General features: G+C 48.3%; 8 protein-coding genes across 8 annotated transcripts; 3 read left to right on the top strand and 5 right to left on the bottom strand.

Moving 5' to 3' along the window:
• Positions 1-1,504: 1,504 nt before the first annotated feature.
• N7496_009101 (Zn(II)2Cys6 transcription factor) lies at positions 1,505-2,988 on the bottom strand (the record flags this gene model as incomplete). Its single annotated transcript, XM_056702020.1, has 4 exons — positions 1,505-1,997; positions 2,059-2,512; positions 2,534-2,887; positions 2,943-2,988. The coding sequence occupies 4 exons, from the start codon at positions 2,986-2,988 to the stop codon at positions 1,505-1,507; spliced, it is 1,347 nt and encodes a 448-aa protein (XP_056554083.1).
• A 428-nt stretch (positions 2,989-3,416) lies between these two features.
• Positions 3,417-4,037, top strand: N7496_009100 (carboxymuconolactone decarboxylase family protein; the record flags this gene model as incomplete). The annotated part of the gene is made up of 1 exon (XM_056702019.1): positions 3,417-4,037. One exon carries the CDS (start codon positions 3,417-3,419, stop codon positions 4,035-4,037), a length of 621 nt encoding a protein of 206 aa, XP_056554082.1.
• A 1,807-nt stretch (positions 4,038-5,844) lies between these two features.
• On the bottom strand, positions 5,845-7,029 carry N7496_009099 (cysteine synthase A; the record flags this gene model as incomplete). The annotated part of the gene is made up of 2 exons (XM_056702018.1): positions 5,845-6,842; positions 6,912-7,029. 2 exons carry the CDS (start codon positions 7,027-7,029, stop codon positions 5,845-5,847), a joined length of 1,116 nt encoding a protein of 371 aa, XP_056554081.1.
• Positions 7,030-10,030: 3,001 nt separating this feature from the next.
• On the bottom strand, positions 10,031-11,892 carry N7496_009098 (cytochrome P450; the record flags this gene model as incomplete). The annotated part of the gene is made up of 5 exons (XM_056702017.1): positions 10,031-10,439; positions 10,526-10,737; positions 10,795-10,846; positions 10,933-11,744; positions 11,797-11,892. The coding sequence occupies 5 exons, from the start codon at positions 11,890-11,892 to the stop codon at positions 10,031-10,033; spliced, it is 1,581 nt and encodes a 526-aa protein (XP_056554080.1).
• Positions 11,893-13,028: 1,136 nt separating this feature from the next.
• N7496_009097 (Cytochrome P450 E-class CYP52) lies at positions 13,029-13,346 on the bottom strand (the record flags this gene model as incomplete). Its single annotated transcript, XM_056702016.1, has 1 exon — positions 13,029-13,346. The coding sequence occupies one exon, from the start codon at positions 13,344-13,346 to the stop codon at positions 13,029-13,031; it is 318 nt and encodes a 105-aa protein (XP_056554079.1).
• Positions 13,347-14,201: 855 nt separating this feature from the next.
• Positions 14,202-14,741, top strand: N7496_009096 (hemerythrin HHE cation binding domain-containing protein; the record flags this gene model as incomplete). The annotated part of the gene is made up of 1 exon (XM_056702015.1): positions 14,202-14,741. The coding sequence occupies one exon, from the start codon at positions 14,202-14,204 to the stop codon at positions 14,739-14,741; it is 540 nt and encodes a 179-aa protein (XP_056554078.1).
• A 762-nt stretch (positions 14,742-15,503) lies between these two features.
• Positions 15,504-15,719, top strand: N7496_009095 (uncharacterized protein; the record flags this gene model as incomplete). Its single annotated transcript, XM_056702014.1, has 1 exon — positions 15,504-15,719. The coding sequence occupies one exon, from the start codon at positions 15,504-15,506 to the stop codon at positions 15,717-15,719; it is 216 nt and encodes a 71-aa protein (XP_056554077.1).
• Positions 15,720-19,587: 3,868 nt separating this feature from the next.
• On the bottom strand, positions 19,588-20,795 carry N7496_009094 (uncharacterized protein; the record flags this gene model as incomplete). Its single annotated transcript, XM_056702013.1, has 5 exons — positions 19,588-19,593; positions 19,650-20,154; positions 20,224-20,345; positions 20,406-20,692; positions 20,774-20,795. 5 exons carry the CDS (start codon positions 20,793-20,795, stop codon positions 19,588-19,590), a joined length of 942 nt encoding a protein of 313 aa, XP_056554076.1.
• Positions 20,796-23,569: the final 2,774 nt, after the last annotated feature.

Genomic DNA, 23,569 nt, shown 5'->3' with positions numbered 1-23,569 from the left:
CCGAGCCCGGGCCGCCCAGGTGGAGCAGTGGCCCCGGTCACCCGTTAATCCGCCCAACTGGGCATCCGGTACTTAAACCCGACGATCATGGAGAGAGGGTATCAATTCTGCGAGTGCCTCGACACCACCCGGTTTCGAACACCTCCCACTCGCCGGAGGTGTGCGTTAAGCGTAGTGTTTTACCACTACTTTACCAAGGGGTCTTCTTGCCAATTTTGGCCTTGAATCCCTATTTAACCTCTCCCGAGCAAACAAAATGGCCTTAGTTCAAGCCCCACGGGGCCCACCCACTCTTCAATATTGTATCTACAAGGTTTACGCAGACTTGCTTTGGATATCTTTTTCATATCCTCTGCTACTCATACGAACAGCACCATCACCGCACAACCAACTCAGAATGACCGTTGCAAAGCCCAAGGGCATTGTCACAAGTTGCAGTATGATTCCCCCTCCGCAACAGATGGAGCGGGACAATGCAATACTCATTAAAATGCGTACAGTATAGCACTCCTTTTCGAACCAGCACCTCAGTACTCTCCGCGCAGAAGCTGGTTAAGCCACGGGTAACCGAGAGATTTTTGTGCTGCCGATATCTACTCATGACGGGCCGGCTCACGATACAGAGGCAAATCAATCCTTCCCATGAGGGACCTCCCTTTGGAGGTCTCTGCACAGCCCTGCTGCAAGTCACTTACTGTCTTTACGCACGTCATGCTCCTCCAAACGCTAATGTATGGTAAGAAATGGTGCAGTCGGCAGAATACAAGGCATTATTGGAGAGGATTCTCTACAACAGGCATCACGACGTATAACTGCACATTGGACACATTTTGTTCAAAACAGCTCCCTACCAGAAGCATTACATTTTCCGCTCTCCCTCACGCATAGGACGACGGCTTCTTCCCATCTTCGACCCGACAGAGACGATTGCACAGTTCCCCAGGCTGTTGGCTGTGCAGACGAGGTCGTTTGTGGCTGTGGATGAGCGTGTGTCGTCCCTTCTCTGGGATAGATTGCTTCGATTTAGGTGGTTTCTTCTTCTCCTTATAGTCCTTTCTGACTGGTTGTCTCAACACAGAGACTTTCAATCACGATCTGCCGGGGACGAATAGCTCAGTAAGAGTGCTGATATGGTTTGGTATATGTTATGAATGGAGGTTGGAGCATTTCGGGTGGTTTTGGATGAGCCGAGTGCTATATTCGCGTACAAATAGCCCTATTACGCAAAGTCGGGGATATTAGGCTGTAATAATGTAATACCAGGGCAGCCGAGATATTTTCTTGGTAGTCCAACGCTAAGATACACTTATTCAACGCTTGTTTCATCATACACAAATGAGTTGAGAATCATTTTCAATTCATGCTTTATACCGCAATTACAAACTTCAAAAGGTTTCAAAGTACACCGATGAACTCCTGGGAAAGAATTCCAGTTGCATGTTCAGTAAATCTTTTTTCTTCCTTGCGAGAACCACGTCGTCTTGAATGCTCTCGCTGGAAATATTTACATGATGAATGACTTCCATTGTGGTAGAGCTTCTGCCCAGTTCGCGCTCGTACTGTCTTGCCAAATGCTTTTTAGTATATTCAACGCTGTACGAAGGTTCCCGAAACCGGTCTTTTTGAAGAAGTCATGAAATATAGAGGTGAAGAATGATCGATGGGCATGATCGACAGTTCCTGCAGCGACAATAAAGGTGGGCCAAATGAGAATTTTCCAGCCAGGACTCTCATGATGGTATTGGGAGATAGTCTGCCGGTATTGTTCTACCAGCTGGCGCGATTTTCCAGGGCTGAGGTCATTGCGTACACGGAGGGAGTAAATAAGACAAGCAATGTGAATCAACCTTGATGCTCTTTCCAGAACAACAGAATACTCAGGGTGGAGCTGTGAGCATTGAAGAAGACAGCCTAGTCCGCGGTCGATAGACTCTGTGTCATTGAACCTGTTTATGGCCACTTTAGGGTCAAGAAATGGGCCAGCATATAGTTCAAACCTGGTTATTCGATGCATTAGCGCGAATTTCTATCTCCAGGTAAAAAAAATTTGGTGCATACTTTCGCATTTGAAGTTCCACAAATGAGTCAAACGCGAGTTTGCCACGCCTTGTTTGAGTATTGCTGGCTTGTATTGAATGCTCAAGCATTTTATACAAGATGGGAAAGTCGGAGCTTCCAGTGATCATTGCACAGACTAACATGACAACTGTCGTCAGTATGCGCGAGGTCTGGGTTGGCTCGGTGTTGACGTTGGAGGAAAGCTGCATCAACTCATCGATGGCCTGTATGTAGAAAATCTGTGCTTGTTGCAACGCCTCAGTTTGACTACTGAGTTTCAGGGCGATATGATATGTAGATGACGCAAGAACTGCGTTAAGAACAGGTCTATGCCATTCGGCCACAGGAAGGATGATTGCTCGGTAGCCATTCGATTCGTCGTCGATAGCGACCATTGCTGGTGCGATGTGCTCGCTAACTAGATCCCATTCAGTGGCAGACTTTATCAAGCGGACTCTAGGGGCTCAGCACATACAATAGGTAACCAAGTATCTGTTCCATGGGCCCAAAGGGTCAAGAAAGTTACTTGGGCATAAAATGTCCGGCTCAAATTCCATCACACGCGCGTCGGTGCATGGCGACTTGGGTACTGGGTCAGCTCTGTGGAATATCAGTAAGCTGTGCAGGAATACACAACAAAAGAACAAGTTCATTTGTAACCTCTCTCCTGTTATATTCTTGCCGGCTAATTTTCCTCGAGAGGCAACACCATGATTGAACCGATATCGCACTCCCAGTCCAGAGCAAGATATGCCTTTATGAATGCATTTTTGGCAGGAAGGCTCCGTCCTGTCGCAGTTGATCCGACGCTGGGAGCACTCATAACAGCCTATTTTCTGTCAGTCAAAATAGCTCATAAGTTGTGGCTGTCTGCGGAGTCTAACCTTTGACTTTCGGCCGTCTTAGGCGGCGTGTGGGGACTGGGACCATGTGTGAAGCAAAGTGGGAGAGGAGAAAACAACAGATATGTGGTAGCTTCGTGATCCTTCCACCAGAACTGGCTGGTGGAATCGCCCAAACGAATTCCTGACTTTGCGCAAGTCCAGCAATGAGTTGGTCATAGATCGAGGCGTATGGCGGGCCACATCACGTGAGAAATCTCCCCGCATGTGCCAAGCCCCGAGTCCGTAGTCACGTGTTTCACGGGCCCCGCGTAAACTCATTTCCGTGCGGAGTCGCTCGGCAACCTTCAACGGCCACAGCCGATCAATGAGGGCAAAAATGGCATTGGCATTGGCAGTGGTCATCGGCATGGAACCGGAACAGCTATACGGTTGATGTATCGAACGCTACACCGCAGAGTACTCCCATCCTCTCATCTTCGCACCAATCTAACCAGCACTACCACAACGCGCACCATGCGGCTTCCATATGCCCCCAACACCCCGCCCACCGATGGTGACGATGTCGCCGACACCGCCGACATTTATGCCCGCATTGCGGCACGAAGAAACCCGCGACCCCTCATCCCTCTGGATCTCTCCCTGCTGCACAGCCCACCCGTCGCAGATGGTTGGAACAGCTTCCTGGGCGCCATTCGCACGCGCACCATTGTGGACCTGGGTCTCCTCGAATTGGCTGTGTGCCGGGTTGCCGTACTCAACGGCGCGGTGTACGAGTGGAATGCGCATGCCCCGCTCGCCCTGAAGGGCGGTATTGCACCAGAGGAGCTACAGGCTTGCCGGACATTGCCCTGCACCACGGAAGGTGACTTGGCTGAGTTGGAGAGTAGCGTGCTTACCCCCCGTCAGCGCGCCGTGCTGCGATACACCGACCAGATGACTCGGACCATCAAAGTCGAGGATGCAGTCTTTGCCCAGCTGCAGATCGTTGGATTCAACGACCGGGAGATTGTGGAGCTGACCACTGGTATTGCGGGATACAACTGCGTGAGCCGGTTCCTGGTGGCCCTGGATGTGGGTGAGAACAACGACCGCGAAATGAAGAGCGTTGAGGAATTGGTCGCCGCTCTGAAATGAGGCAGGCATAATCTACGCCTGACATCCTGACATGGATTGGTTTCTGTCTCGATATGAATCAAATCCGGATTGAGCTGGGCCTCCAACAGAAGCTTTTGGCGTTGACAAGCGTCGGAAGGCCCCGTCACTATCGTGCTTGTTCTCCAATTTCAGCGTTTTACATATTGGATTATTCTGGGTTTTCAAATCAATTTATCAAATCCTCATTTCACCTTCTTGTGTCTGATTCATCTTGCCTTTTCCTCGTTGCTAACGAAGTCAACATGGTTTCCGGCCGCTATACTTGGTTGGTTTTGCAACCATGTGTCTGTCTGGCATCCTCCATTTATGCTACAACGCAGAGCTGATCAACGACATTCTGTCGATCATTCATCTCCCCATCCCCCATTTTGATGACTCTCTTCGACCTTGACACTACACACCCATCGCAAAACCACCTATCACCACCACAGAGATCATGCATGCAGTCAACAAAACCACCTTCTACAATGCGCCCGGTGTTGACACCATACGAAACGCAACAATCAAACACGCAATCCAAATACTAGTGATCCTCATGGTCATTACCGATCGCTTCTATGCGTGCCTACACATCGGCTCTGCCACACTATCAATCAATCAGTAAGTCTCTTTATTGATTGTTTGATTGAGTCGTGCTTGTTCCCCGAACCTGCAAGCTGGACGTAGATGAATTTTTGGGATGATTTCAAGTAATAAGATAAGATGGATTGAATGATGGACGAGGCTTTGTACACCACATCGCAGTTTGCTAAGACGGTCATGATGTAAATTAAGATTAACGTTTAAGTACTGACGAGTTCATAATTCTGCAGGAAACAGCCCAGGATGACAATCACAACGACAATTTTCATGAACCAACATGCACGCATGGTTCTTTTTCCTGATGTATTTGCGAAGTCGCTTGGCCGTCCACCCTGGCTTCCCGATTAGTCCGCTCTTCCATCGACTAGTCATCCTCTCCATATACATGAAACACATCTTCCGAGTTTGATTTAACTCATTTGTTTCTTGTACCAGGTGGCGTGGATTGATGTTTCTATGAGTCATGTAATGATTAACGCTGCGATGAGCTACAAATAAGATAGGAGTGAGTATACGAACTGGCTCGTTCGCCTTCCAACGTAAACCGTATGGCTGATATCCATCCCCGCCTGAAGATCACCATGATAGGACTGGTAGGTCACTCTATGAGTGAGATACTTGTTTTTCCCAATCCGCACTGCTCTAGAGTCAGTACAGGGAAAACGTAAGGCGTCAACATAGACTTGACTACATACCTTGTGAGTAACCATCATGAGTGATAGCATACGGGGAGAAGACCGGAGATTTTGGCCAGGAGGGGGGTGAGATGAGAAGGCCAGTGAGCTCATCACTTGAAAGATGGCTATTCTCGTTAATAAAATTCCGCGAACGAAGAATTCTTCCGAGGGCTGACTGGAGGACTGCGAGGGGGAGCGTCTCGACCGACATGGTGCTATTTCGAGTACTATGGGCGAAGAACCGAGAGGTTGAGAAGTTTAGATGATGAGGTAGCGGGTGGCAGAGATGAGAAGCCGAAGAGGCGTGTTAACCACAGAGGTTTGTCTAGACAAAAAAGTGGAAATCATCAGCGTAAGTGAGGGCGGGAAGGTGTTACTTTTTCGCAACCTCGCCTCTCCATAAAGGGGCAGGCACCATGATTCAGAGAAGCGTGAAATCATTTTCTGTATTCTCTGAAGCTCGCTGCGTTAAGTTTAGAAGTACATGTTCACGATCTACATCATTTATCCAATATCCAACGTAATGTTCAAGGCAACACAATGTACTTCTCCAGATGCTTGGGGATGGCCGACCGCAGGTTCTTGGACTCGAGCCAAGTCTTGGAGAACAACCGATCAGCGTAGCGGTAAGCACCATCGCAGAGGATGGTCACCACCGTGCTGCCCTTGCCAAGCTTCTCGGCCACTTCCTTGGCAGCCACCACATTCAAAGCAGAGCTGGCTCCGAGATAGAGACCCTCCTCATCCAGGCAGCGATAGACCATCTCAATAGTCTTCTCGTCGGAGATGTTCAGAGAGCCATCCAGAAGATCAATATCGGGCTGCAGGTTATCCGTCACACGTCCCTGACCAATGCCCTCGGTGATACTGCCCCCAGAGCGGTCGATCAGCTTGCCACCACTTTGAATGTAGCTGTGCAGGACACTGCCTGGCGGGTCGGCCAAGAAGCTCTTGACCCTTCCGTCACTAGCAGACTTGAGGTAGCGAGTGATGCCAGCAAGCGTGCCGCCAGTACCGGTGGCACAGGTGAAAGCATCGATCTTGCCGCCGGTCTGTGCCCAGATCTCAGGACCCGTGGTTTCAATGTGAGCTTGGCGATTCCCGGTGTTATCGAATTGATTGGTCCACACGGCATTGTCCAGTGACTCGGCATGGCGGCGTGCTTGATGATTGTAATTCTCGGGGTTGTCGAATGCCACCGCGGGGACTGGGTAGACCTCCGCACCGAGCAGTCGAAGCAGGTCAATCTTGCCCTGCGATTGCGTGTTGGGCATGTAGATGACCAGCTTGTAGCCCTTGGAGCGACACACATGGGCCAGGCCAATTCCCGTGTTGCCAGCAGTTCCCTCCACGACGGTGCCGCCGGGGCGCAGCAATCCCTTCTTCTCGGCATCTTCAACCACAAACAGCGCAGCACGGTCCTTTACACTTCCACCGGGGTTCTGGAACTCGGCTTTGCCCAGGACATTGCACCCGGTCTCTTCGGAGAGTCGCTTCAATCGGATCAAAGGGGTGTTGCCAATGGCTTTGCAGCAGGAGATCAGTTAGTGTCATGTCGTAGGTCGAGCTCGAGCTCCTCCAGAGCTTCACATACCTTCCGTCAGTCCATTCACGACGCCCTGCGCCGTAGACACCCGAGTGGTGTAGGAAGTCTCCGCGGCCGCGGCCCGAAGAGCGGTTGTTCCGAAGCGTCGAATGCTTTGACGGAACATCTTTCGGGCTGGTATTGAAACCGTGAATCGACAAATGAACAACCGGTGGCCTTAAGCTCAATGATCGGCCGAGGGTCTGTACTCCGATGACGGCCGGTGTGGGTAACCACGTGACCAGTACCGATCGCGCAATCCTTATCTTATCGGCTGATTTGGTTTGTTCTGTTTGTCCTCCAGTATGAGCCTCGGTTCTCGCCTTGACATTGTAATGCATTGAGACATACTGGGATGTCGCACCATATTACAAGTAGAATATAGGACCTGTGAAATCGCGGCCAAAAATGACAACCTCTGGCGCTAGAAACGGCCGCCTTTCCACCCATAAATTTGGACGGCGAGCCGCTTCTTGACCGCCCGCTCCCTAGGATACGTAAGGCTACGGGGAGCGTACTAAGAGACCCCAGGAGTTAGTAGAGGTATCACCAGTCTATGCGACTTTATGGTGATCGCCGAGCACCAATCGGATTTCTACAGGTCTGAATTGCAAAGAGGCCCCTAGCTGGCAATTTGGTGGGCAAAACAATGACTAATACATGCGGATCTAGTTAACTAACTAGTCATTGTTTTGCCCACCAAATTGCCAGCTAGGGGCCTCTTTGCAATTCAGACCTGTTGAAATCCGATTGGTGCACCCAGATGAGCTCAGCAACCCATTTCCGATAGTTATTCTACTTTGATTTGCGAGGGGTCAGGGTAAATGACATCAACCAGCCAACCAACCACTGTACTCAATGGCGAGAGGCCATTTAACGTTTCGATACTTACGAAACCAAACAAACGTACTTTGGCTGTTGTGATCATAGTGTCGCAAGGTCAAATACTATGCAATAAGAAGAATTCCAAATGCTATCATATGGACGATTTGCGTCTGTTTCTGTAGTCCCAGGTCTTGTCAGGCTCGGTAATCGTGCAAGAAATCCTCCTTCAACTGCAAGGTGAGTCCCTGTGATGTAGGAGGCATCGTCGGAGAGAAGGACCGCAATTGCGATGGCACATTCCCTAGGTTCGCCCAGGCGTTTTGCCGCAATTTTTGAAGCGACCTGCGCACTTTCTTCCGGATTCATCGCCGTCATGGGAGTTGCTATGACTTCAGGTTGTAGTTCATTGATCCGAATATCTCGCCAAGCCCAGTCGGCGGCAGTCGCTCTGGTAATACCTCGAATGGCGTGTTTCATAGCTGTTTAAGGAGCGCGCCAGACAAGACCGCGATCAGCAAAGACGCTGGAAACATTCACTATGGCTTCCCCTCCAGCCTGATCAACGGCACGAATTTGGGCTTTCATGCAGTAGAAAATGGAAGACAGGTTCGTGCGGAGATAAAATCATGCATTGAGCATGTGATTGATGACTCGAGGAGAGAAAAACGTGGGGTTCAACCAAATTCCACTAAAACCACCGTTTAACTCAAGGTCTCGTCAAACGGTGCTGGTGAAAACTGCTAAATGGTGAGTCCTGACTTAACGAATGGACATGAATTTGCTTAAATATTGACTCTTTTCAAATCCACCCTATCAACATCCACTTAATCCCTATTTACTTTTACTCGAATGAAAATATTGATATTCCGCTTGTTTTCAACACTTAGAGGGTGTATTATCCAAGGTTGAGTCCGAAAGCTTTAGCTTATGCTCATGTTGTAGTCTAGAGGCTGTTGATACATTATACGCTACCAAATGCACTTAATCAACATTGTCCAAATCGTCACTTATTCTTCAACAATCACACCCACAAGGTATTTGGGCAAATCGTGGATACTGCATAACCATTATTGGCGGTATTTGCGGAAATGAACCGAGATTGTTAAACATGCAGCTTTATTGAGTTAGGCTGGCAAATCCATGAGCAGTTCACTACCAAGAAGCCACAAATCAGGTAATTTCACCAGCTTCGAAATCCGTTATGAGGGTGGGGACGTTGCAAATGAAGACTCCCTGGCTTTTGGCCTTCTCAAGGTTTTGATGTAGTTCACCGATTCTGATCAGTGGAAGATATTTTAAAATAATATCATTTAAACTGGAGGTGAAAACAGTCTCAATATTGATCTAAGATAGTGTACAGTAACATGTCCTAGAATCCCCTTACTTGTTCTAATATCCGTATAAGTTGCGCTATATAGACCATACCTTCCCACGATCCCACAGTCTCCATGACTCGATTCGAAGAAATAGACACCTCGCAGCAGGCATACTGCGCTCAAATCCCGCACACTACCGTGTCCCATTTGCTGTCCAGTTATTGGTCGAGATCCCCTGTAGGCGTGGTTGTACACTGGATGACTTTGCTATTTCCTCTCTAGGTTTCCTCAGTTGCTGTCCTTCGGCAGGATGAATTTCGACAAGGAATGATGGAGATTAAGGGGCTTATCATTAGCGATGCAGGGGGCGAAGTATCACTTGGCAACCAGAACCAAACTGATCTAGCCTTGCCGGGTTATTCGCACGAAGCTCGCATTTTAGATCTGCTCGCCGATTCGATTCACGAGGAACAATATATATCGTATTTTGAACTACGCAAGAGATAATTGTGAAATACAACGTATTGACGCAGAGCTAGTATCTCTAACTTATACAGAGTGTCGGAGAAACAATTTTTAAGGTGACAGTCTCAAACCCCGACCTTTCCTAGGTCTGACAACTGGACGCAGGATTGTCATAATTGCGAGATACGTAACGCTTGGAGCTATGATACTTCCTCACGGCGCAAAGATATCTCTTTCCGGTAAGTTGATAAAGATTGCTGATCTTTACCCATATCTGATGTGGTCAGTCTGGATGTGCGTTCTCTGCGTGTCGCCCGGAGCTACATTTCAAAGATGAAGGAAGAAGCAAAAATTCTGTGCACCTTGGTATTGACCATATTGAGCACACTAACTAGTACAAAAGAGGCTCTGGCTTCTTTTCAGAGCCGAGAACCTAGAATCCACGATCTCAATTACCTTCTTCCCCTTGTTCCGGTTTGAAAGACATCAAGCCTGGAAAGCGAAACAGATGAACATCCAATGTTATATAGCAAAAGTCACTTTCATCATCGCTCCCCCCCGCGGTTTGGCAGACAGCGCCATCTCTTGGAATGCCAAGTCGCCCATCAGCAAATCCAAGTCTGTGAACGGAGCTCTGGGCATCTTTCGTGCTTCGACAGTTGCACACTCTAGGTCGAAATTCCGAACAGTCAGTAGGAGCACAATTCGAAGCTCCTCCATTGCCAGCTCCTGGCCAAGGCATGCCCGGGCTCCGCGCTCAAATGGCCGCCAGGCGTCTCGGGGGACCTTATTCGGCTCCAGGAATCTTTCTGGGTCAAAAGACGAGGGTTGAGGGAAAACCTCTGGATCAAAGTGAATGGCATGTGTGCAAGGAATGATCATTTGGTTGGAAGCTGGGTATGACTTTCCCTTATACTGGAGCGTGTCGATTCTGCAACGTAAGTTAGTATTTTTCGAAGATTACTTGGATCCGTTGATGAGGTGAGAGAAAGGGCCATTGCCTAGAAGTATACTTACCCAGGTTTCGTTTTCCGAGCGCTGAAACCGGCAGGGAAGAGCCGAAGGGTTTCTTTGATTACTGCCGTCGTATATAAAAGCTCTGTTGTTTTGTTTGGCGTGGTTTGTAGAATCTCTTGCGTTTTGACTAAATCTGCACTGAAAACTTGGCTGTGCTCCCGTCGGATCCTTGCCATCACATTTGGATGGAAAGAGAGCATGATGAAAATGAACTTTCTAGCATTAGCAAGTTGGAATTATCGAAACGGAAGTTTAGGGTATGTCCATACGCAAAGTGTATCAGTTGTTGTTCCGTACCCACCAACGAGAAGCGCCTTTATACTGGTGCCTGTTAGCTGAAGTCAAATCCCGATAATTACGACTTGCATGCGTCGTTTAGTTTCGGGACTCATTGCCGTGGCACTTACTTATCAATGAGAACTTGAACAGAGCTCATGTCCAATTTACCCGGATTCTGAGAATTCATCTCAGATATCATATGATCCAAGATGCTTGTCCCTTGAGAGCTATCGAAATATCCACCGCTGTGGGCCAAGCGGCGCTTCTCAATAAACGAGCACAGGAAATGATCTATTCTCTGTACCGCTTGTCTCTTTCTCCACCACTTTGTCCATCTCTTCACCGGGTTTGTACCGCTCGCGACGGCTATTGACTGCGCGTAATCCAGGATCCGATCGATATCATAAAGCATCTGGCTTTGGTTTTGCTTGGATAGGGACCCACCAATGACCATTTTGCTGATGATACTAAATATGAGCTGGGCCGCGACTTTCTCCATTGAGAAGGCCTCGCCGGTTGACGCATACGCGGTCAGAGCCGGAAGGAAAATCTTAACTGTCTGTTCCGCAGTAACCGGCATCATTTGCCTCAGGGATGAGGGCCGGAATCCCGGGGCAATCATGCGATGTAACTTTTTCCACATCTCTCCGTCGGCTGCCGGGAGAGACTTATCACCCAACAGCGAGCCGACAAATCGGGGAACTTCGTCATGGAGTGGATATGTTTTCACAACCGTAACCTGATCCGCAGCGTTTGGGGCAATCAATACCATTTGCGGGGGGCCAAATGGCCATAGGTCCAAATAGAAGATGTCGCGGAGCTCATACTTCCGTGCAATTGTTGTGTAAAATACGGACAGCGCGGTGTTGGAGGGGAACAATTTCATCACATCGCTAAATAATTTCAGATGGCCCCAAAGGAAGCTATGTGGGGGTTTGGGCTGGCACAGATTAGCCTAATGGGACGATATGAGCGTCTCATGGATCCCCTACCAGGTCTTTGTAAAGCCGACGATGCTGGATAAGCCGGACGCCGAACCAGATGGGGCTTACCCCAACGAGTAGATAAAGAAGGGAAACAATGGTCATCTTGCGCCGGGGTGGGGGGAGAAGGAACAAAGTGGGAGAAGAACTAACGCAATTGCGCCACTCTATTTACTAGATGAGCCCATTTTTGAGAAGGAAAGAGGGAGAATAGATACTTGGTTCCCCCTGTTATTAAATATTTGCTAATTTTGCGAGACGGGGTAGGAGTGTGACGCTACCGATATCTGCGCATCGCGGCTAATCCGCTTTAAGTAAGTGTTAGCATGCGGCTGAATGTGCTTAGGCGGGCTACCGTCCGCTAGCTCATAATTATAAAAGCAATTGATCTGGTGCACCACAGAAAGTGCGGGGACTGTCGACTTTCGCTTCTCTGTGTACATATACAGGTCTTGATTCCGGGATTTATCTCGTTCTTCTTGAAACCACATTTTGCTTTCTGTACTCAGTGATAACGGCCAGTTTATCCACAGATTTACGTTGCCATCTAACAGGTGTGACAGGTCAACCCTGTTTAAGTTCATAAACACTGTCGATGGACCTTTCGCTGATTCTGTCAACCTTTCTGGCAAAAAAGCTCAGAAGCAGAGGATTCTAAACAACAGAAAATGAGAAGAATCTAAGAGGAAATCGAAGGGAAGCACACGGGATGTTCCAAGCTGCCCACCAGACGTTCGAAAGCTTCCGCTGAGCTCAACAAACGTTGATAGGAAGGTCGCGTTCCGACCACATGTTTCGCACACAAACCTTACCACTACAGCTGGTCCTAGAGTGCGCCTAATTAGCTCTCTACGCTTTTACTAAACAGGAACTCGGTAACCGAGTCCATCGTCAAACGGAAAAAAATACTTTAAATATCGGTCGCCGTGGTCTAGCTATTAGCGGTAACTGGTAGGGCCTACATCGCTTTCTATAAATATCTTTCCTCAAGCCTAAGCTAACTGATCTAGTCGCGAGTGAATTATAGGCGCAAAAGTCCACGCGATCTAGACCATTGCTCCCCATCGGCAGTAAACTAAGAGGCTCGCGGGCCAGGGAATCAGTAACAGGTACAAGATAGACTTAATAGATAACGGTGAAGGTTCTATGTAGCTCACAATACCAGTCCCGAGCAGTAGATGCATGCTATGACGGCGCACCTCACCCACCTCAAATTCCTTAAATTAGGTAGCTAGAATGGCCTAGACGTTTTTGGGATCAATGGTGAACACCAAATCACGATCGAGGTTGCGTAGCATGTAGATAGTGACGTAGCGACCCTCCTGTTCACTCATGATCTCGATACGACGCGTAGAAAGCTCGGGTAAGAGCTTCTTCTTGTCTGCCACCGGCGACTGCTTCAAGGTATCAATACCGACGACATCGTTGCATGGGAATAAAGGCAGGGTGCCGTATCCCAGTGCGCGGGCTTTGCGTGAGTGATGCCAGGAAGCTAACATCATGCGAAGGATTTGGATGACCACGGCCGCGGCCGTTCGAGCCAGGACAAATATATACATTATGGTCGCGCTACGGTGTAACTGAACAGGTAAGGTTGGCTCATGGTGTTAATACACAGGCGAGTGAGTGATATTATATAAAAGAATTGGTGGTCAGTTGAATGCGGGATCAAGAAGAGAATGGAAGGGTCTAAGCCTGGGTAATCGTGAAACAAACAGCCCATGAGCAACGCGGAGAAGTCAGCCACATATTAGAGGAGTTGTAGCGCAAATTGGGATTTCCTAAGCCGATTCAATCAACTGTGACTCGCTTGGTACGGCTGCAATCGAATTTGTGATCGCTCTTCATGAGGGAGGACCAACTTACCCAATCGGGAATGAGCACGTCGGTAGAGTGGAGACTGAGACTTCAATATATCTTGCTGACACCCGTGTGTGGCAACCCGACTCGACGCCGCGGAAGAGCTGAAAAGTCTCACCAGACCCAGAGACCTCTCGTCTGGTTAGTAACCAACGCTATCGATGTACGTTTCCACACTGATGGTTAGCGAAGGAATGACCTGGTTACGGTTACGGTAAGCAAGGTGGAACTCTCTTTTTAGTGTATCACTGGCTATTTTAGATAGAATGTCTACATTAGTCAAGCTGTCAGCCCAGAATAAAAGACTTTCATATAAATTAGCTTTGTCCTTCTAGAAATTGAAACCATTACGCTCATATCGGCCCCTGGACTCCATTCCTTTCACTTACGAGAGGGGACGAAATGGTCGAAACCAAGCCATGGGTCGATGGCCCCTACACTCTAATTAGCCCTTCCATAAGCGGCGCTTCAGTATGACTTATTGTATCCAACTAGCTGGAGCCCTGTGACTAACACTAGTGCAGGTAGGGAAAACACTGACACCGGCCAGAGCAATGGCAGCCGAAATGTCAATTGTCCATAACTGTCTGATTCGCATGATAAATTCGGTGCACAACCAGTGCATTAACGTCGCGACACGCGGAACTGACGCGGACCAGGTTGACTTCGCTAACTATGCGTTTCAGTGGACGGAGTGGCTTCATGAGCATCATTCAAGTGAGGATAGCACTCTTTTCCCATCCATGGGCGAAATTGCTGGGGTGCCGGGCTTGATGGACGTCAATACCAATGAGCACGCCGGATTTCACGACAAAATCTCACGATACGCAAATTATTTGAAGGAGGTTATCCGGGGCAAAGAGAAGCTCGATGGGGAAAAGGTGAAAAACCTCATCGATTCCTTCATGCCGGAGCTTCACACACACCTTGAGAATGAGATTGGCACACTGGTCAATTTGGAAAGTTATGACAAGGTCGACTGGGAGGCTTGGTTCAAGAAAGAGGTGGGCAAGATGATAAAGGAAATGATGGGCCAATATGAATACCGAGTAAGTTCCTTAACTGTGAACACAAAGAGAAGAGAATTTTTCTGACAGCTAGTGGTGTGGTGCTCAGATCAACATTTTCCCTTTAAGCATTATCTCACATGATAAGTCCTTCGGAGACGGCGTGTGGAAAACCTTCCCCCCAATTCCCTACGTGTTCGAATTGGCCCTGCGCTGGATGTATATGTACAAAAACAGACGTTGGTGGAGGTTCGCTGGTTGTGATTTCAAGGGCTATCCGAAAGAGTTGCCATTTGCATAAAGACATGGAAGCGGAGTTTGCCTTCGGTAGGAGGATTACTAGGTAGTGCTCTTGGACGGGCGACCGAGCTAGTGGAAGTAGTCAGAATTATTGCATAGTCAACCATATCGCGCACCAATTGGATATTTTTATTCTATGCACTAATTCGCGCATACGAGGGCGATTTCGGCTATCGATCCTTGACAGCCACGGAGGCTATTTAACATCTTAATCCGATCGAATGTGGGCTGAAAATAATATCACGCTGCCCTCTCTACCTTCGTATTTCTCGAATCCACTAAATTGCTGGATGTTGGGTGTTTTGCAGTGATAATTCGTGCGTACGGTTGCTTCGTGAGCGACCTAGCGTGCACTGCTATAATTATATTAATTTGCTCGCTTGATTTCTAGCCGCTAACGCCTGGTTCTTCTTGAGCGCTTGGCCGGATCTCGGGTATGAAACGGCCAGTGAGGAAGCCGGTGAGGTTTCTGCCATCTTTTCACAGGGATCTATCTCGCTACCCGATTCCGGGACCTGTGCTCCTCAATTAGACCCATATACACGGGCCATGTGCGAGGTTGCGATAACGATTAAGGAGGATCCCACCGGCCCCGAAGCTGTCCGTTTCGCCAACGCAAATGTTGCTATTGCGTCTGGCAATGTCAGTAGTCAGGAGGTCCTGCCATATCTACCCACTCGGCAGATCAAGACGTTCCATCCACGGTCGCCGGGAATTTCTGCGTATCGTGATGCAGTTTGGGATGCGATGGTTGAGGCTGGGTAGGCTTGATTCCGCCCGAGCTAAGTGAACTATCGTGGTGAATTGTCCGGTGCGCATTCTAGGCTGTTCAGCGGGAGATGAATTTTAGTGCTGTTAGTTGTTAAAAGGGCTAGAAGAGTAGAAGAGTCAGGAGTTGCGAAGAGCGAGAGTTATGAAATATACACAATAAACCTCTACAATGCTGTACCTTACTCTGCTACATTCGACCCTGAAATGGCCAGCCTTTCTCTACCCCGATTATTGCGTGGATCAACAACTGCCCCTGGTTTCCCCAACCCCATAAATCCATGGCTAGTGCACCTTTGAACCTGCATCGGAATATATGACCCGCTCTGGAACCATTTTTTGCCGGCATCCGTGGTCAGCAACATGTCGAGGATTCGCGAACGTGGAAGAAAACAAACCCACTATTCTCGCTAAAATTTATTGGAACGTTTGGGTCATTATTTCCTTCAGGGGCATACTCGCCCTCAGCGTCTACTCGCCTCCTGAATCGTATTCCTCTCCAGTGGGTGATTGGGCTGAGATGTGGGAGAGCCAGTATCCCTCTCGTGGCCTTTTGGCATCCACCAAGGCGTATTTTTGAAACGTTATCGGGAGAGCATTTTTTGGGCCCTCAGGTGTCACATTGAGAATCGGCACATCAGGCCTATGATCCAGTTAGGCTTCTTGATTAGCAGCAGTCATTAACAGGACGCTCAATAGGTAGGAGATACACAAACGCAAGAAAGCGGAAAACTCACACTCTTTCATCCTCCCGTACAGCTGGTAAAGGACTCTTGTCTGCCTTCCGCTACCGCTCTTCCCAAGAATTAGCCCTGAAAAATCCCACCGCAGCCTCGACAGACCCCCTCTCAGGCCATGGAATTGTCACCCCCTGCAGTATAAACGACACTTGGTTTTCAGGGCCGCCCCCTGTGAGAAAAAGCTTCGGCCCATAATGAGCATTGGGACTGGCCTGGTTTCTTGTTTCGAGCTTTTGGCCAACATGCGGCCTCGGAGGTCCCTACTCCCGCAGTGCAATCTCAGCACCGGACCAAACACGCAAGTATTGGCACTTATCATAGACCTTCTTCTGGTCTTTACCACTAGAAGCAAGTGCAAGAGCTTATAGTAACAGTCGGGCAAGCAAGTTCGAAAGTGAACATGCGAATCAGGCGATAGCTCCTAGTAGTATCACGTTGTAAAAGATGGATTCCCGATGGTGTGAAAGGGCCAACGTACGGACTCCGGTATAATATTCACAGTTCATTATCATATGCGTTCGATTTGGTATAACAGTAGGGACAGATGATGAAGTCCGGGTAGTACGGAAGGGTTGTTGCCAATATGGGGTCATCTCTGATTCCAAGAGTCAAACAGTGTGTGTTTGGTCTGTGCCGGGCGCAACATGTTAGTGAAATGATCAGTCTCGGCGGAGTGTAATGCAAGCTCCCTGCCTAATATCTACGCTATTAAAGCTGATGGTGTCAAGGACACCAGCGCAAGGAAGCCAGAGAGGGAACCTGAATCGATGGTCTATCTAGACCCATTGATGATGATGATCGAAAGAAGAAGAAGAAGGAACAGAAGAAGGAACAGAAGAAGGAACAGAATGCAACAAACTCCTGGTCCTGGAAACCACCATCAAACCTGCAGGCAATCTATGCAGGTTTGACCAGGAGGACGCAGTACCAAACGACCGAGTACTTCGAGGTCAATGGGACTCGAGTCATCAAAAGCGAATCAAAAAGTTGGTGGTTTCCCCCATGATGAGAAATGCTTTGATCGAAGTTTGAGTACTAAATTTTGACGTGTTGCTAAGGTGATGTGTTTTGTTCTAGGCTTGATGCCAAACGCTAAAACGCGACTCCGCTAGTCCGCAGGTAACTCCGCATATCACGGCAATACCGGGTATCTGTCGAGTGGTGCAGAAAAGTCATGTCAAAGTTGACGCGACGAGAATCAAGCAACAAGAAGAGAGAATCGAAAGATGCCGGGCTGATCAACCCGGAAAATAGGGCCTCTTATCCACTGAATCACCTAAGATGAAATCTACTTTGTATGTTTGACAAAATTACTCAAGAGGGTTTCCCCCATTATCTTCCCCAGCCAGTAGTTTTCCACAAGTCAATTCAACCACCCAGCTATGCCTCAATACGCCAATTTCGAGGAGGATCGCCTGGCAGGAGCCTGTGAGGCCGTATTAGCCCAGAAGAAGCCTAATACCGCTAACATTGCGTGTTAATTCGGCGTTAGTCGCACTACATTGAGCACACGCTTCAAAAAGGGCCAGTCGCCTGCCACTCCCACTAAATCGCTGAAAAACGCCCTCGAATCCTACCAGGAGAAAGCCTTGGTCAATTTGTGGTGCTAACAAACCGTTGTGAGATAAGACTGTGTCTTCCAAGAAGTCGGGTCGAGTCCCGGAAGGCACGTATATCACTTTAATGTCTAACCTCATCCCTGACTCTGGCAATCCTCCTAAATGTGGCTTGTCATACGAGTGGCATTTTTGAGACGCGCGAAATGAATATTTTCGAGACATGTCGAGTCAGGATCAGATAACCAGATAGTACTAACCGTGTCCACCTCGTACAGGAGAGACTATCGTGTACACAGTACAGAGAGTCCGGCAGGGAATTCTGGGTTTGTCGATGCAGGCCGAGGCAATTCTGGCTATTAGGCATGTGGTACACATAGAATAGAAAGTAGTACCACGCGGATTCAATCTTGTATGCACTGTTGTTTGAAGGAAAAGAAGAAATAAATATGCTGAGACAGGTCGGACTAACTAGCCCGTGAATGGCGCAAGTACGTGGTGTTACCACAACCAGAATGCCGAACACGCCGAATAAATATATGAAAAATACGGAATAGTGAACCACATGGTGTCACCTCCCTATGTGGTACATTATAATTCCATCTCTCGACAATGATTGATATCTACAGTTTCACACAGTACGATATCTCTCGAAGTTATTAAATTTCTCACCTTCTGCAACGTATACTTGCGATATATAGCATTCATCAGCGACCTTGTGCAGTCAAAAGGAGCAAGAAGATTGTAGAGTGTCAATAACGGGTCGACTATCCCTGCGGTCTTAGACCGTACAGTCAGACAGGGCTAGTTCGCGATCCCTTGTATGGAGGTAATGTGTCATTACTCAGGTGGCTTCTATCTGCAAAGGCAAGGCAGGTGTGACTGGATGGAGACTTGACTACTTGAGAACGACGAGCTACCCGCTGAGACAAGCAGCTGACTCTGGTAAGTCAGTTGTAGGATGAAGACAACCAGAACAGCAATACTTCTTATAGGCAGATAATGGAATTCAGCATGGAGTAAGCTTCGGAAGAAATAACCACAGGGATGGGAAATGTCCGTGGTTGATGACTGGTATTACAGGGTCGAGCTGAATGGGCAGACATGGTCACACAGTTGCGCTAGCCCGCTAGCCCGCCTCCCGCCGCTCTCTGGCACCAACACACTTGAATGAAATGTACATAAGTACCAGGCCTACCAGTACATCTTTCCAAAGTAATCCCACTTTTAAGCACCAAGGTTCTCCCATGGACTTCAAGCGCCCACAGGAGCCCTCAGTCGACCCTGTAAGTGGCAAAGAAGCATAGCATGTTGAGTCGTCCAAACGGTTCCATAGGTAGGAATTGCAATTTCTCGCAAAGTGGATGAACCTTTGGTTTTCTTCTGCCTTTTCTTGTTGCCCTTCTTGTTGGTCAAATTCAGTGTCCTCCTTCTGGTAGGATATTCTCTTGCTCCACTACTGCCACCATCTTGGCCTTGCGTCTATGATTCGCCCAATCATAAACGCTCCAACTCTGTAACAGTACTGATCCCTCTTTACTTTCGATACAACTGACTGCCCGGCCATGCCTAAGGCTGAACCAGACGCGATCATCTAGCTTTAAAGAGGCGGCTGTTCCAAGTAAGCTTACGAAAGTGTGCGCTTCCGGAGCGGTTCTCATCCATGTATCCATGCTTCCACAGGACACCGCAAAACGCAATTTCTCAACCAAAAGTTGCAAGACATCCATGGAGAACGGAGCAAGATATTCGTGGTCGTCAAGAAACAATAACCAGAAGATCAAGGCCGCTACATGGCAAGCCTCACTTATTGCCTCGGTGTCCGATACGAGAAACTCATCATTGATAAATTGCCCTGTATGTCGGTGGTCTAAGGATAACAACAAAGGGGCTATTCTGCTTGCCCATTTTGCTCGAATACCAGGTTCATCCGACTGAAGGGAGATCACGGATTGAATCTCTCTAAAGATCTCGGTCGTGCTAGGGGAGAGGTTATAGTAGCCTCCTTTCTTGGTGGCTGCTCGACGGAGGATGGCAGAGATGAAAAAGCTTGGGGGGACAAGAGGAGTTGGAGGAACGTCTAAGAATGGAATGTCGAGCGTGGTGTCTATGATAATGGCCTCGGAGAGAACGCCTCTGCAACCAGGAAAATAATGAGAAATCACTGATAATCGTTGAATTGACTTACGGTTAGGAAATACATACGCGGTGATCACTTCTGACAGAAACGTGCCAATGGTAGGATCCACGAGGCCACCTTTTGCTTTAATCATCTTCATCAGCGCTTTCTTGTGGATGCCAGATGATTCTTTGTCGCCAAAGGCGGCCTAAAACAGTCAGAAATTTCTTACAGACGGGCGTTTGGAGGCCTTTTGCAACCAACCTACCGAGAAAAACACCAATGTTGCAACACAGGCCATAAGAGACTCGCTCATTACTGCGTCCGGGTCATGAAGTCTCCCCTGGAGCAACTGCAGTGCCACTGTGTGGTGATATAAGGTCATTGTGCTAATATTGGCACCTTGAAACGCATCCAAATGGGCTGATGCGGCATAAAGAGTAGTGTGAAATGCACAAGGGTCACCGAGCGCATGTTGAATCCACGTCGCCCTAGAAAAGAATGCGATACTCCCGCGGTCAACGGGGAGTGGGTCCATCCCAAAGATCTGAGCGACTATCAAAGATAACCATAAGCACACAATTTGCCCAATGATTCTTAAAATCGAATATGCACTAATTGCTTGTCTCTACTTACACGAGTGAATAAGCATAGGCATGTGGAGTTGTTGTTCGACTGGTAACGGTATTACAGCATTCAACCGGCTAATGTCAAGCGAATGCAGGAAGGAAGCACTGGGGCCATCGATCACGAGAGCCTGCTTGGGATAAGCACAAACGGGATATAGTCTGTCGCTTACCATTAGCCATCTCAAAATTCAATTATCTTCGCTACCATAAGTGATACCTTGAGCATCGCCCGCAGGTCGGCCATTTTTTGTCGCATTTTCGTTTCCCTGCGCGGCAATTGAGACATGCCCCAATAGCCCTCGCTGCACCTGAAGCTTTGGGTACAATTGCTGGCTGATTGACACTGTTTCCGGTGTACAGAGACAGTTCTGGCTGTTGATCCGTCGTGAATTTCGGTAAGTTGGAAGGGTGCAGGTTTTTGTCGTCCTTCACATATTCCTGAGCTGGCACACGCGAAGAAGCTCTGTACCAACACTGTCGCTTTTGTCTGCCAAAAGGTCAGCAGATTGAGGGGATAGCGTTTTAAGAGCCCTTACTTGAAACATGCCGTACATTTGGGAAATAGACGATCGCATTTTCTCTTCTTTTCGGCACAGGACAAGCAAGCGTGGTTGGCAAGAGGATACATCTTGGGCGTGACAGAAGCGGATTGAATTCGGGACTCGAAAATGGCGATCTCGAAAACGAAGGCACAGAGTCCACTATTTAATATGTACTGGGGCTTTGGGACTTCGAACATCTAACAGAGTCCCTTTGGGAAAGACAAATGCATCCCTCTGGTGGAGCCTAGGGAGCGCTCAAAAAAGATTTTGGTATTTTCTCACCTTCAGTCGGCACGCTTGGCCAATCAGATACACTATTGATCGGAGACCCCACCAAAGACCCGATGCACAAGATAACGAGCACTGATCTACTATTTAGGCATAAGAGGTTTGGAATTTGCGGGGCTGCTTATTAGCATTTTGGGAGGAGTCAAATTCCGTTGTCCACTGGTCTCGTGACCTCTCCACCTTTTCACTTCTCAAATTTCGTTTGAGAATCCAAAGAAAAGAAACCTCAACTTGTTGACACAGACTAGACACCTTTTAGGGTATCGAGACTCCCGATTTGCCCGGCCGCTGGACTAACCAATGTAAGGCGGAGCGGTGAGGTGATGAAAAATACGATTGGACCCGTGCCTTCTACACTTTCCATAATAGGCAGCAACAGTATTAGTGCAGTGGGTCGCGCGATGGTCCAAGGCGTTCAAACGATTTTCAACCGGGCGCCAGCTAGCGTAGTTCCCGGCCCAGATCTCTTTTCGGCGCCCGGGGTCTCCATCGTTTCCACAGTGTCTGCAATGACTACCAGCTAAATGTAATCCCGGCTGAATCCAGCTCTTCAAGGGCCCACTTGAAGATTCACACTCTTACTATCGTTCGTCACTGGCCTATGGTTACTCCACGGAGACCCTTGCTCGGGTCATTGGCACTATATCCTTTTAAGTTCCACAGGTTTGCTTCGCCTCAATCTCGGTTGTATTTCCTAGGTCCCCAGCATCACTGTGCAAAAGAAGCCATATCCGCTCCCCACTGTCGACAGCGGCTAATTTTTTTCCCGATCTGGAGGTTTTTTCCAAAGGATATGGTTGATCGCTCTCATCAACCAACTGACATTCTAGCTCGTCATTCAGAGAACTCATTTCCTCGGCTTGGTTAGTAATCCGTTGGGACGTACGGAGGCCATTGATCGACATCGTCCTCGCGCTGATTTGCAATTAGGGCAAGCATGAGCTATACTGCCTGTATTCTTGTAAGGACGGCCAAGATCGTTATTGTAAGCAGCTGTAGATTGACTGAGTTGGTTCATACCCCAGGCACTAAACAACCTGTTGCTTCGATGGGCCAAATAATCATTCCCTGCCACTCAGGATAAAAGCAGTCGACTATTTCTTTGAGGATACGGCTTCCCCAGTTTCCCATCCATACAGGGTGGTGTATATGATGCAGGACAACCACATAGTGAGCCTAAACGACTAAAGCCAAAGGCTCCCTCTCCCGAAGTAAGGCTAGATTTCGAACAGGAATGGAAAATGCCCAGCAAAAGGCTGAATCCTTGGGTTCACACCCGCCCATGACTTGTTCTAAGGAGTAGCGTAGATGCTGGAGGGTCTGCTCGTAGACTCCCCTCTCATGGGAGGGATTTTGCTTCGCTTCCACCGCGTTGCGCGTTCTTAACACCGAAATGATCAATTGAGACATGTCTATCATTGCTGGACGAGTTAAGTCTGGTCGTACGAGCGGACATAATTCGCCGCTCGCGACCCGGTTTATCATGCGTGTCATGGCTCCCTTGAGTCTGTGTGTGACTTTCAAGACTTCTAGTAATCTATCTAGTACCCTAGGTCACTCCTTATCTTCTACGTTGGGCTCATTATTAAGACAATATATAAAGGGGTAAACCACTAATATATAGCACATTACGAATGCTATATTACATTGTGTCGAGGTGAGATTGTCGACGCTATCCAACCGAAAACCCGCTAGGGCACGACTTTGGTGCTCACGCGCCGAGAGCAGATATCGCTCTTTTCGAAGTATCCTGAGCTAATTGCACAGCCGATAGTGCCAATATGCCGTCTCGTAGTGCGGGGAGCTACAAGGATAATTGGTACCCAAATCGTTACATGGTCGTATGGGTAAACGCATAAGAATTAACCTTCTATACCGCTCTCACTATCAAATACACCTGCCTTCAATGGCGAATTCGCGATAAAGAACAGTCACTAAAGCGATCTGGGCGCCCGAAGATCTTAACTGATGAT

This window comes from Penicillium cataractarum (assembly GCF_028827025.1).
Source record: "Penicillium cataractarum strain IBT 29864 chromosome Unknown utg000007l, whole genome shotgun sequence".
Lineage (NCBI taxonomy): Eukaryota > Fungi > Ascomycota > Eurotiomycetes > Eurotiales > Aspergillaceae > Penicillium > Penicillium cataractarum.
The sequence above is the reverse complement of the archived record's forward strand: the minus strand, read 5'-3'. Positions and strand labels throughout refer to the sequence as shown.